The sequence below is a fragment of the Nyctereutes procyonoides genome, unplaced genomic scaffold (assembly GCF_905146905.1).
Source record: "Nyctereutes procyonoides isolate TBG_1078 unplaced genomic scaffold, NYPRO_anot_genome, whole genome shotgun sequence".
Classification (NCBI taxonomy): Eukaryota; Metazoa; Chordata; class Mammalia; order Carnivora; family Canidae; genus Nyctereutes; species Nyctereutes procyonoides.
In genome coordinates this window covers 13,026,307-13,040,886 of record NW_026575134.1, presented here as the reverse complement: position 1 = coordinate 13,040,886, position 14,580 = coordinate 13,026,307, and the positions used below count along the sequence as shown (strand labels likewise).

The following is a 14,580-nucleotide window of genomic DNA, read 5'->3' as shown; positions in this document are numbered from 1 at the left end:
GAGAAGCAGGCTCCATGCACCGGGAGCCCGATGTGGGATTCGATCCCAGGTCTCCAGGATTGCGCCCTGGGCCAAACAAAGGCAGGTGCCAAACCGCTGCACCACCCAGGGATCCCTACAAATGACTTCTATGTGAACAACTGCAGTAGTTTTATTTGTGATAATCCAGTTGTCTCCCATCTGGGGAATGGATAAACAAACTGTTGTATAATATATACAAGGGAATATGATCAGCAATAAAAAGAGACCATTGGTAAATGCAACAACATGGATGTTGTTATGCTGATATGAAAGAACACAGCCTGTGTGACACCAGTTTTACAAAAAGCTAGGGAAAGCTAACTTACACTGACAGCAGGTCATTACCTGCCAGGAGCCAAGAGCTGGGAGTAGGTGATTACAAAAGCACCTGTGGGAAATGTGGGGAGTGACGGAAATGTTTTCTATCTTCATTGTGGTGGTAGGTAAAAGGATAAAAATGACTGTTAAAACTCATAGAATTTTCTGCTTATAATTGGTGAATTTTACTGTATATAAGTTGTAACTCAAAAAGCTGACCAAAATAGATACCTATGCAGGGAGATGCACAACATTCTCAGAGTAGTGCAATCTGTAGAAGTAAATGGAGTGAATCAGTCCTAAATCCACCTTCTGCTTAGGCTCTATTTGGCCACACCAATGAAGACATCCTCTATGGTCACTGCCTGGCTGCATACTTCCTTAGAAATAGCAGTAGGGAGGCAGGGGCACCTGGGTGGCTCAGTCACTGAAGTGTCTGACTCTTGATTTTAGTTCAGGTCTTCATCTATGTGTTATGAGATCAAGCCCTACCCCAGGCTCATGCCTGTAAGATCGAGCTCTGCATGGGGCTCCACACTAGGTGGAGAGCCTCCTTAAGATTCTCTCTCTGCCGCCGCTCCCTCTCTTTCTCTCTTAAAAAGAAAAAAATATAGTAGGGAGGCAGGTAGTGTGGTTTATTCAACTCTGGATTGCCAGTGACTAAACAGTGTTTACATCTACTAGGTACTTTTGGTAACATTAGTAAATAAGAATTTATACACAAACTCCTAAAACCCTTTTACATTCACTGATTAGGCAGGCAGTACCATTATTTCATGACAAAAAAAAATTAACAAATTTTGGGGATCATGTTTGAATAAGCAACTTTTAATTCATGATGAAGGTATTTCATCTGTTCATCAAATCATCATTTTTAATAAGTAAATTATGAAGTCTTGTATTTTAATACCTTTTAGTTAGAAAGTAATTCTATTAAGCATCAACTAAATTCTTCAGTATCAATTGCTTTACATCCTTTACATAGGAAAACTTCAGAGTTTCTCTATGTTTGAATTATGGAGAATTCACTCATTCTTCTAGAGAATTTTATTCCACAAGCTAATTATAAAAAAGATAAAACTTATTGTTTATAAAACTGAATACATGGCTAACATAAAAAATGACAGCCAATGAGTTTTAAAAAGCTGTGTTTTATAAACCAATAAAGCAAAATTTGACATTACATTTTAAGGCATTTGGAAAACCTTGAATGAAATTGCAAAATAAATAGCATACTTACAATCTGTAGCCATGCGAAATTGAGAAGAAAGTGCTTGAGTAACTGAATTCCAAAAAGTGTACAAAATTTCAGGTTGTCCATCCTATGACCCAAAATGAGGATGTATTCATTAATTATTTTTTTGTATTCATTAATTATTAAAAATTGTAATGGATAAGAAAATATATTAAAAATTTATTAAAAATGCATTTAAGTGAACTTTTCTAAGACATCTAATTATCAAACAATGGTATTATTAAGTAACTGAATAGAAATATATGGATGACTTCAAACTCCTAACTATAGTAAACAAAATGACAGTTGCTAGAGGGGAGGTGGGTGGAGGGATGGGGCAATTGGGTGATGCAATGAGCACTGGGTGTTATATGCAACTTATGAATTACTGAACACTACATCTGAAAGTAACAATGTACTATATATATGTGGGCTAACTGAATTTACATTTTAAAAAAAGAAATATATAGATGAATCAAATTATGTCTCATGTTCTCATGTTCAAGTAATCAGTTATCATCCTTCTCTGCTGTGTGAACTTGGGCAAGTTGTTTAATCACTCTGAGCCTCCTTCCATGTATAAAATGGTGATAATAACAGTACCTACATTTCATTGCAATATTATTTTGAGGATTAAAAATTTTACAAAAGTGTTGGGACAGTCCCTAATATAAAATAAGCCCTCAGTGAATTTAGTTATTATTATATAATTATTACCATCTTCCTTACATATGCAGAAGATAATTGTGTGACCATAACAAAATGATGAACAAAGCAAGCTTAGATTCGGAATGAGCACCAGAGTATAATCCATCAATTACAAGAGAGAACTGCCTAAAGTATAAATACAGCTTAAAAAATGTTTAGATGTACTTATTTATTGAGACAGAGAGTGAGAGAATGAGCAGGGGAGGGGTAGAGGGGGAAAATCTGTCAAGCAGACTCCCTGCTGAGTGAGGAGCCTGACTTGGGGCTTGATCCCACGACCCATGAGATCATGACCTGAGCTGAAACCAAGAGTTAGGCACTTAATTGAGTCACCTGGGCACCACAGTTAAAAAAAAGTTAAAAGTGACAGAAATTACTGCTACTCAGAACAATACTTCATTCAACTTTGAATAAATGTTTTAGAAAGTAATTACTAAAAAGAGAAATATTAGTTCAAGTATCATTTATTAAAAGATAAAATACTTTAATACTCTTAAAACCGATTCATACTTCTAGAAATTTTACCAAGTATTTTTAAGATATTTTTATATGTGTGGTATACAATATCAAATCGCTAATATTCTACTTTTGAAGTACAAAAATGACAATTCATATGCTTAGCCCTAATAACATTAATAAAATGTATCTAATATTCAAATATGTCATAAAAATGAAAAAGCTCTAATTGGTTTAGTTTTGTGCTTACAACAAATAAAATTCCAATTTCTTTTTTTATAATTCCAATTTTCAAGGTTATAAATGAAAGAATAAGTAATGAAAAGTACTGATTTCTTACTTTTATACCCATACATACATACTTCTATTTTCATTATTTGTTTCTTTAATAAATTTTTTGCTTTGAGTTCAACTGAGTATTGTATACCATAAAAAAAGGCAAATCAAATAATTGTTCACTTCTTACACATTGATCAGAAAATAGATTCAGAGTCTCAAGATTCCATGTAATAAGTATATTGCATATCATGCACCTTAAAGGAAATGTTTTTACATTAAAAAAAAACTTTAAAAAAATATTAACAGGGGATCCCTGGGTGGCGCAGCGGTTTGGCGCCTGCCTTTGGCCCAGGGCCCGATCCTGGAGACCCGGGATCGAATCCCACATCAGGCTCCTGGTGCATGGAGCCTGCTTCTCCCTCTGCCTGTGTCTCTGCCTCTCTCTCTCTCTCTCTCTCTCTGTGTGACTATCATAAATAAATAAAAATTAAAAAAAAATTAACAGAACGAAGGATAAAAAACACGTGACCTTCTCAATTGATGTGTATTAGTAAGCATCTGACAAAATTCAACATATTTTCATGATAAAATCACTCAAAAAGCTAAGAACAGAAATCATCTCAACATAATAAAGGCCATATATAAAAAGCCCAGCAAGTACAGCCAAATGGTGAAAAACTGAAAGCTTTTTCCTCTAGATAAAGAAAATCTGATGACTAATTCTACACACACATACTTGGGTCAGTCTTAAGAATACAAACACAAAATTCTCAGACATGAACGCAAATTGATTTCAACAGGGTATTGAAACAATTATTTGAATTATCTAAACAAATAGAATTTATGTCCACAATATAAGTATTATTTTTGTCTCCAATAAGGAAATCCACAGAATAATTTAGCTAAGTGAACTCAAGGCAATTAATAACCTTTAATAAAATACTTAATACCCAAACCTCATATTTTAAAAAAATTCATAGAAAATAAAAAAAAAATTCATAGAAAATGATGCACAAAGTGTTAATTAAAAAAACACAAAATTTAGGGCTGCCTGGCTGGTTCGATGAGTAGAGCATGCGACTCCTGATCTTGGGGTTGTGAGTTTGAGCCCCATGTTGCATACAGAGATTATTTTTAAAAATAAAATATTAAAAAAAATAAAAACACAAAATTTACGATCTTAACTCCCTTTATGCGTACAATAGTGTTAACTCTATGTAGCTTATTGTACAACAGACCTGTAGAAATTTTTCATCTTGCAAAACTGAAATGCTATGCTTATTGAACTCTTTTCTTTCTCCAACCACCTATTTATCTACTTTCATTTTCTAAGAGTGTAACTACTTTGGTATACCTCATGTAAGTGGGATATTTTTTTTTTTTTGGAATGGTTTATTTATCCCAATGCCCTCAAGTTTCACCCATATTGTAGCATGCAACAGGATTTCCTTTTTTTAAGCCTGAATAATATTCTTTGGTGTGTGATATTCTCTTTATCCATTCATCCATCACTGGACACTAAGACTGTGTCTGTCTCTTGGCTATTATGAATAATGGTGCAATGAAACACAGGTGAGTAGATATCTCTTCCATATCCTGTTTTCAATTCTTTTGGATATCACCAGAAGTGACATTGCTGGATCATATGGTAACTCCATTTTTCAATTTCTAAGGCACTTCTCATACTATTTTCCTCAACAGCTGTGCCATTTACATTCTCATCAACAGTGTACAAGGTACCAGTGTTTCCTTATCCTCACCAATACACTGTTCTCTGATGAATGCAAGGTGATATCTTATTATTTTGATTTGCATTTCCTGATGATGAGTGATGCTGGGCATCTTTTCATAAGCCTGTTGACTATTTCTATCCTATCTTTGGAGAAATGTCTACTCAAGTCCTTTTCAGACATTTTTAAACAGTTTTATTTTTGCTGTTGTTGAGGGAATTCTTTACATATTCTGGACGTCAATTCTTATCTGACCTATGGCTTACAATTACTCCGTATGTTGCATTTTCATTTCGTTGATTATTTCCTTTGTCACACAGAAGTTCTGAAGTTTAATATGGTCCCTTTGGTCTATTTTTGCTTTTGTTGCCTGTGATTTGGGTGTCATGAAATCACTACCAAATCCAATTTCCTGAAGACTTCTCCTTATGGTTTCTTTCAGGAGTTTTATAACTTTAGGTTTTACACTTAAGACTTTAAATCATTTTCAATTAATTTTTTGTATATGGTGTAAGGTAAGGGTCCCTTTATCTCTTTTGTACAAGGATACCCAGTTTTTCACAGCACCATTTGTTGAAGAGATTGGTGACATATAATTTGTGTGACCTTCTTTATTCTATCTAGCATCTTTATCTGAAGTTAATACTGCCACTGTTTCATTTGAGAAATGTTTGTCACTCCATTTATTTTTACTCTATATTGTTTGCTTTTGATGTGATTCATAAATAATGATTTTATTTTTAAATGCAATTTTTGTCTTTTAATAAGAAATTACAAACCAAATATGTTTACCTAATATGTTGTTCTTGCTTTTATCATTTCATTTTACGCTTCTTTGCATTTCCTTGGTTTTCTGTTTTTGTTCTGTGGATTATTTGCATTTGTTTTTATCTCCCCTAGAGGTTTTTTTCTTGTATTTCTTTCAGATGTGTCATTATTCCTACAATTAACCATAAATTCATTTGAGGTAAATCATCTTTTATAACTCCATAGAACTACTGAAACAGATTTCTAGAAAAGGCAGAAATTCTTCAGGGCTTTAGAGAAATTGCCAAAATAAACAAGAAAATTTCTAATTCCTTGACATATCCTTTTGAAAGAAAATATTGAGTCCCAAATAATTGGCTACTTCTTTGTTCTTAGTGACTCTGAGTCACTCAAAACTTGAAATCCATAAAGTGTTAACTTTTAACTCAGAGAACCCAGACAAACTTTGCCCAAGACATTGACATTTTTTGAATGTGCATTATGTAATAGGCATTATGGGATGTTATCTCATTTAAACCTTAAAACAACCCCTAAAATGTAAACTCCAGGTCAGCAGAAGCACCATTTTTGTCTGTTTTACCACTGTAATTTCAGCAATGAGAACATGACCCAGACATAACAGACACACAATAAATATTTATTGGGTGAATGAAAAATCTCAAAAGAAGGCATTTTTAGTCCCTTTCTAGAAAGAAAATAGGAGCTCAAAAAGATAAGATGACCTACTTAGAATTAAATAGAAAGTAGTAGAACTGAGATTCAATCTTAGTTCTGTTTGATATATTAAAAGTGTTATTCCTGGGCAGCCCAGGTGGCTGTTTAGCGCCACCTGCAGCCCGGGGTGTGATCCTGGAGACCTGGGATCGAGTCCCACATCGGGTTCCCTGCATGGAGCCTGCTTCTCCCTCTGCCTGCGTCTCTGCCTCTCTCTCTTTCTCTGTGTCTCTATGAATAAATAAAATCTTTAAAAAAAAATAAAAGTGTTATTCCTCCTTAACTTACAAAGACTTTATGACTTGATTTTCTCAGCCTATATTTCCTGTTTCATACCACTGAGGTCAAAGATTCAACCATACTCAAATCCTTTCAGGTTCTTGAAGGTTCTTTCATAGTCTTAGTTTTAGCAGCTTTTAAAAACCTGCACCTTCTTCACAGTTCAGTTTAGGTGCCTCCTCTCTTGGTTCCCCAGGTTTGACACACACTGTTATATACTTCTCTAGCATCCCATATTCCCCATCATATTGATATTTTCCTGTGTGAGTAAAGGAAAAGAGTAGTGGTTAAGAAGAGAAACTCTGGAGCCAGACCCTATCACTGACTAACTGTGACTGTGGGTAAGTTACTATCTCTATTCTTCAGTATCCTCGTCTATGAAATGAAAACCCATTCGTCCATCCATCGGGAAGATTCAATGGGTTAATTCCGACAAAGTGCTTAAAATGGTACCTGTCAGAAGAAGTAGAGAATATTTGTCAACACTGCTAATATTCTTTGTAGTATAAAATCAAAATAACTAATATGTCTCACTGTATCTCCCAGTGACTACCAAATAGTACTACCTACTATTGTTGTGATGGCCATTTCTATGGGTCAATTTAATTGCCTACTGGGTGCCCCCGGTATTTAGTCTTCACACTTTTGGTGTGTTTGTTGGGGGGGGGGGTTATAGATGAGTTTAACAGCTGAATGGGTAGAATGAGAGAAGCAGAATGCCCTCTCTAATGTGGGTGGGTCTCACCCAATCAGTTGAAGGCAATTCCTAAAAGATGTTTTTTTTAAAGGTTAAGAGAGAATTCTTTGTGCTTGACTTTTTCAAGCTGGAATATCAGGGTTTTTGTTTTTTGTTTATTTTTTCCTCCTGCTTTATGACTCAAACTGAAAGAGCAGCTCTTCCTGGGTCTTCAGCATGGAGACTCTTGGGCCAGAACTATATACTATTGGCTCTCCTGGGTTTCAAGCCTTTGGTTTCAGAGTGGAACTACACCGTCAGTTCTCCTGGGTTTCCATCCTACTGATTGAGATGTTGGGACTTATCAGGCTCCAAAATCTGAGTCAATTCTTTAAATCTTCCTCTCTCTCTCTCTCTCTCTCTCTCTCTCTCTCTCTCATATATATATATATATATATATATATATATATATATAATAATAAAATCAGTCAAGTCCAAAGACTTGTCATACTAAGAACTAGAGTCAGTTATCAAAGAGGTACACTAAAAAGGATACACAGTTGTTGGAATAAGAAACGACATGCAAAGTGCTTCAGAAAGATAAAAGAAGATGAGGTAGATTCAGATGGATGGAGAAAATGTGGAAGATAATAATGAAAATGTAGATTTGGGGGTAAGACAGTACAACAAAGAGCTTTTATATACGTATATATGCTTCTGTATAGGTATATGATGTGCATACACACATATTATATAATTCTTCCAAAATATAAAGATATATTAATTTTATTTATCAAATAATTATCAAAAATTTTATTGTCAAAGCCACAATATGTTATAAATAGAACCACCTGCAAAAAATAGGAAAATATACAGATATATAAAAAAATCATTTTACCTACACTTTCAAATCAAATTAGTATGTCACATAATTGCTACTAAGTATGTTGAAACAAAATTCTACTAGATTTTAATAATTCAACAAGATTTTAACTGGAAGGATATTTGATATTCATCTATTTATAACCTACATCCAATACTGTCTTACTTTCTTAGTCCAGTTGGACTGCTGTAATCAAAATGCCATAAATTTGATGACTTAAAAACAACACAAATATTTTTCTCACAGTTCGAGAGGCAGGAAGTCCAAGATCAAAGTCCTGGCAGATTTAGTGTCTAGTAAGGACCTTGTTCCTTACAGAGGGCTGTTTACACTATAACTTCATATGGTAGAAGAGAGGAGCTAGCTCTCTGGGATCTCTTTATAGTGAAGCCTCTACCTTCATGACCTAATCACACTTCCTAAAGGCCTCACACATTGGGGGTTAGGATTTCAATGTATGAATTTTATGGGGACAGAAACACTCAGACCACAGCACTTTCACTTTCATTTTAGTTCAGTGCAATCATGCTATCAGATAATTTTTGGGAAATGTTTGCAACTTAAAAAAACTCTGGCTTGTTTCTCAGAAGTATAAAAATAAAATATACAGGAATTCTAAAACATTTATGTTGGATGAATCTGTTATTTTAGAAGAACAGCACTTTGGCTGCTTTTGTCACTAATTTTGACCTGATTAAATATACAGAGAGAAACTTAGAATGATAACATCTGGATAAAAGTGATTTTAAAGCAGATATTATCCAGTTTATCTTTATAACATGGCAACTACCATGGGTTTTCTTGATAAAATGTACTTGATTATACCTTATTGCACACAGTAATAAGGCCCAAACCTTCAAGTAAACATTCTTGCATTTAGGTGTGGTGAAAGGGTATGGGCTCTGAAATAAAATAGCCTTGACTTATACCCAAGGTCTGCAATAAACTAGCTCTGTAACCTTGGGCAGGTCCTTTATCTTTCTGAGCTTGTAAGCTATGTAAACAATAGGGATAATAATAATTTATAGAATTTATTATTAAGAAGAGTCAGGATATCTTGAGCTAGATTCCAAGGAAGACTGTAATTTACCATACAGATAGGAAGAAGAGATGAGGAGAGAAAATTCCAGACAGAGGGATGAATAGAGCCTAAAGATGTAAAAAGTATTTTCTTTCTGTTTTTTTAAAGATTTTTTTTTTTTTTTTAAGTAACCTCTATCTACACCTAACCTGGGGCTCAAACTCACAATCCTGAGATCAGGAGTCACATGTTCTACCAACTGAGCTAGCCAGCTGCCGAGTGAAAAGCATCTTCTCTTCTCTGAATGTACAGTGAGCATTCAGAAAAAGACAAGAACCAGATCCAGAAGTATCTTAATTCATCATGTAGATACCAGTGAAATATTTAAGGATTTTAATGGGAGAATATCATGATTAAACTTGTGTTTTAGGTAAATCACTCTAGTAATAATGCGGAAGATGAACAATATGTGGGGTGGTGGTGAGCCTGCAGGTAAGATCAGTTATAAATTTGCTGGAAAAAAAAAAAAAGGAGGCTTACTATGTCAGCAGGAAAACGGATAGGACTTGATGAGCAATTAAAAATATTTATGAAGGGCTAGGACTAAATATATCTGTATAGGACTAAGAAGTTGGGAGACTGATCAACCAAAATGGAATTTTAGACAGGGCAGCAGGTAGGCAGAGAAAGATTAATTCATTTAGACTTATGCTTCTAGAATCTATGAAGCATCCAAGTGAAGATGATCTAAGCTAGTAAATATGAATCTCTTGCTTAAGAACAAGATGCAAGCTGAAGAAATAGATTTAGGTGTTATTAGCATTTGGGGGTTGTAGCAATTGTTAGCATGTGTAAGCTTTTCTACTGATTGCATGTAGCATGAGAAGGAAAAAATGTTGAGGATGGGACCCAGAAGAAAAACATTATTTAGAGGTTGGAAGAGGAAATAATTCAGAGTAGAGAGAAAGGAGTAGGTTACAAAAAAAAAAAAAAAAAAAAAAAAGATTGGTCATAAGTTAGTAGCTGCTGAAGCTGGATGATAAACTATTGATCACTCTCCTGTACTTGGCTCTCTACTTTGTGTAGGCCTGAAATTTTACAAATAAATTATTTTAAAAGGTAGGTAGAGGAAGAAGAGTCAATGAAGGATTCTGAAGAGAAGTAATACCTATGAAGGAGAAAAGCATTAAGCTGAAGCAGCAGTTATTGCCTCAAAAGAGTGAAATAAGAGATGGTTATAGAAGTGAGAAGAATGATTTAGCAGTTGGGTCATCAGAATGAATTTAACAAGAACTGTTTCAAAGCAGTAGAAGCTTGATTTCAGTGGTTTGGAGCAAAACAGAAATAAGAAAGTAGATACACAAAGTAGCTAAGTAGCTTACTAAAACTGGGGCATGAAAGGAAAAAATACTTAGCTGGAGATAGAGGGCCAAGGATTTTATTTTAATTTTGGTTTTAAACAGTAGACCCTTGAGAGGAAGTAGCCAGGGAAGGATGGTATTGGAGAAAGCAGAGAACGTTCTAGAAGAGGGTTAAGATGTAGAATATAAAACAAAAGTAGAGGGATAAGTCTGCCGTGGGGGGTGGCGGTGGGAGGATAAGATCTATCTCTGAGAGGAAATGAGAGGATCTCCTTCTCTAAGGATCAGTTTATTTTTTTTCTTTTTTTTTTAATTTTTATTTATTTATGATAGTCACACACAGAGAGAGAGAGAGAGGCAGAGACACAGGCAGAGAGAGAAGCAGGCTCCATGCACCGGGAGCCCGACGTGGGATTCGATCCCGGGTCTCCAGGATCGCGCCCTGGGCCAAAGGCAGGTGCCAAACTGCTGCGCCACCCAGGGATCCCAAGGATCAGTTTAGATAAAGAGTTGATAAATTACTGTGCTTATTAGTAAGAGAAGGTCAGAGGGGAGCAGCGGGAGTTAAGATCAAAAAAGAAGAGAAAATAAAAGACTGAGCAAAGTTCTGTGCCAGAGATCTCTTTAGAGAGATCATGTTGTAAATAAGAAAGCCTGCAGACTTGATCAAAGAAACCAAATATAGGGGATCCCTGGGTGGCGCAGCGGTTTGGCGCCTGCCTTTGGCCCAGGGCGCGATCCTGGAGACCCGGGATCGAATCCCACATCGGGCTCCCGGTGCATGGAGCCTGCTTCTCCCTCTGCCTGTGTCTCTGCCTCTCTCTCTCTCTGTTACTATCATAAATAAATAAAAATTAAAAAAAAAGATTTAAAAAAAAAATAAAAAAAAATAAAAAAAATAAAAAAAAAAGAAAGAAACCAAATATATATGAATTTTAAAGTAGCTCTTAATTATCTTCTGGATTCAAAGGAGAGGAATCCTGGTGAAGCAAAGAGAAGGCAATGAAAAATTCTTTCAGTGGAAAATAGCCTTCTGGGAGAAACATTTTGTTGTGTCAATTATAAGGCAGACACAAATTCAGTAGAGACTTCAAGATGAACACTACAGAGCAAAATGAGAAAGTCTATACAAAACAATTTTAGCTGAAGTCAAAATATTGGCTTTTATATGTACATTATTCAAAGAAAAAGAATAATACTTTTGGTACATTCTACTTTTTGTTTTTAAAAATGGGGGATTCGATTAAAGTGGTAGTGGGAGGTAGTGAAAAGTAGATTTCAGATACCTTTTGAAGGTAGGACTTGATATAAAATGTATACAGTTAAACAGAAAAACTATATATAAAGTATTAACAGATTATCTCTGGGTGATACGATTAAATATGACTTTTTTTCCATTCATTTTAATTTTGGGGGTAGGTAATTGGATAATCTTTTTTTAAAAGATTTTTTTTAAGATTTTATTTATTTGACAGAGAGAGAGAGAGCATAAGCAGGGGAGCAGTAGAGGGAGAGGGAGAAGGAGGCTCCCCACTGAGCAGGGAGCCCAACATGCAGCTCCATTCCAGGATCTTGGGATCTGACTTGAGCCAAAGGCATATGCTTAACCAACTGAGCCACACAGGCACCCCTATATGACTTAATTATAAACAGCATAAATTTTTGATGTAAAATATACAATGCTGAAATAAATATGGCAAAAAAGTAAAGTTCTTCAAACTCAAATCCCACACTCTTCCTTTGAGAAGAGGAACTCGGTACTTCAGTTAAACTACAGTACTTTTACATGGGTTTACAAGGTTTTAAAGTCCTTTCTACATAGTTTTTTGTGTTGCTCACTTTTTTCATTATTGCCCTTAAAAGAGAAAAAACTAAATTAATTGCATACAAATATGTAACACATATATTATGTTTATATAATTATGATGTAATTTAAATTTAATGTAGTTTCTTGCTAATAACAGAAATTAAATTAGTAAGAAATAAGATTTTGTAGGGCAGGGTTGAGCTTTAGAGGCCACAAACCATATGTATATAATATCTAAGATTTTTTATGGCTCTTTACTTCTTACAAAACAAAACAAAACAAGAGAACTATTTCTCCCTCTTAGAGCCAGTATTGCCCTCATTGAGAATGCATGATTTACTAGTATTTAAAATTTCAAACTAGATTTAGTACAAGCCATACACGCCTTAAACCCAGTGCCTCAGCTTCCCTTGCCATATTCTCTTTGGTTTCATTCTCCTCCTGGGACACTCCTTGTTGCTTCCTCTGCTGCAGTGTTTCATAAACTCACCCAATGGAAAATATTTGTTGATACCCACTCTAAAATATATTTACTTATTTGTTTAAAATTATACAAGTACTAGTATGTTAAGATACATACAATATAAAATATATAAAATAATTTAAAGGATAAGACTTTTTAAATGTATAGGTAGAAGTTATAACTATCTTTTTCCAAGCCAAACTGCATACACCACTTTGGAAAAGATGGTTTTATATGAATTTTATAAGTTGCATTTTCTTTGGACTCTATTTAGGTACATTTCTTTTCTCTATATAGCCGATTTCATCCATTGTCATGGCTTTGATTGCCATCTATGAGTTCATGTCTCTGGTCTAGGCCTCTCTTGTGAGCTTTAGTTCCACATATTAAAATGCTTAACTGGCATCTTCACGTGGAAGTCACATAAACAAATACCTTAATACAGAGCTCATCATCTTTCCTTTCTTTTTATTTTTCATGTAGGCTCCACGTCAAGCATGGAGCCCAATGTGGGACTTGAATTCATGACCTTGAGATCAAGATCTGAGCTGAGATCAAGAGTTGGACACTTAACCAACTGAGCCACTCAGGTGCCCCTCATCATCTTAAATATGTTTCTCAGTTTATGCTCCCAAATGAAATTGCTACTATCTCCCAGAACTTTTGTCAAACTAGAACCCTTGGTGTCATCTTGATACCTTTTCCCCCATCTCACTATTTCTAATCCATTACTAAGAGGTATCAGTTTTATCTTCTAAGTAATCCTCAAATCAGTCCACTTCTGTCCATTTTCACTGTCATCAATGTTAATCATTGTTATAAGCCAGGTCAGTTCCCCACAAAACTCTATGTTGAAGTCCTAAGCTTCCTATACCTGAGAATGTGACCATACTGGGAGGTACAGTCTTTAAAGGATTAAGTTAAAATGGGATCATGAGGATGGACCCTAATTGAATACCACCGGTATTCTTACTGAACACAAACACATACGAAAGGAAGATGATATGAAGACACAGGAAGAGGACAGCCATTAACAAGCCAAAAAGAGGGGACTGGAACAAAAAGAGATCCTTCCCCAGTGGGACTCAGACTGAACCAAATGCCAAACACCCTGACTTTAGACTTCCAGCCTCCAGGTATGAGAAAATAATTTTTTGTTGTTGTTATGACACTCAGTTTGTGGAACTTTGTTACAGCAGCCCTAGGAAACTTATACAACCTTCATTATTATCTCTTTCTGAATTCCTGCAACAGGCCGCCTTTCTTTAGAGTTGGCGCCCTCCAATCTATACCCCCACACCATAATTAACATTAAAACCTATAAATATGAATCCTGTCACTTGTGTTTATGTAAAAGTTCAAAATACATAAAATAGTACATGGCCTCTTCTAGGCACTCTGGCCACATTACAAATGCTCTTCCCTTTCCGCTGCACTGGACTTCTATCAGTCTCTGAAAAGGATGTGTTCTATCCTTTTTGCATACTTCTCCCTTTCACCAAGCCAACTTATTATTAACATCTAAGTTTTTAAAATTCATTTAATGAGGTTACATCATCCATTTTCATAGAACCCTGAAAATTTTTGTAAGCTACCATAATTATAAACCATCATATATATACAATTGTTTGCTTAATGTTTATTTCCCCAATTAGTGCCTGTTTCTATTCCGTTCATTTTGATATCTCCAATCTCTATCACAGTGTCTGGAATATGGAATATGGTAGGCATTCAATAACAATTTAATAGAGGACTTAGACATACCCCATTTCCCTAATATTCTGAAATATTTTACTACAATTTTAACAAAAGTAATCATTTGCTTATAAATATATGCTGTGTAGATAAAACTACTTAAAGAG

General features: G+C 35.0%; 1 protein-coding gene across 1 annotated transcript in view; it reads right to left on the bottom strand.

The window, feature by feature from the left end:
• The window catches only part of COG5 (component of oligomeric golgi complex 5), a 282,416-nt gene that overhangs the window by 84,206 nt on the left and 183,630 nt on the right, over nt 1–14,580 (bottom strand). The window contains exon 11 of the mRNA XM_055300749.1: nt 1,580–1,661. Within this exon, the coding sequence (XP_055156724.1) occupies nt 1,580–1,661 (82 nt within the window). The remainder of the gene's footprint in view (nt 1–1,579; nt 1,662–14,580) is intronic.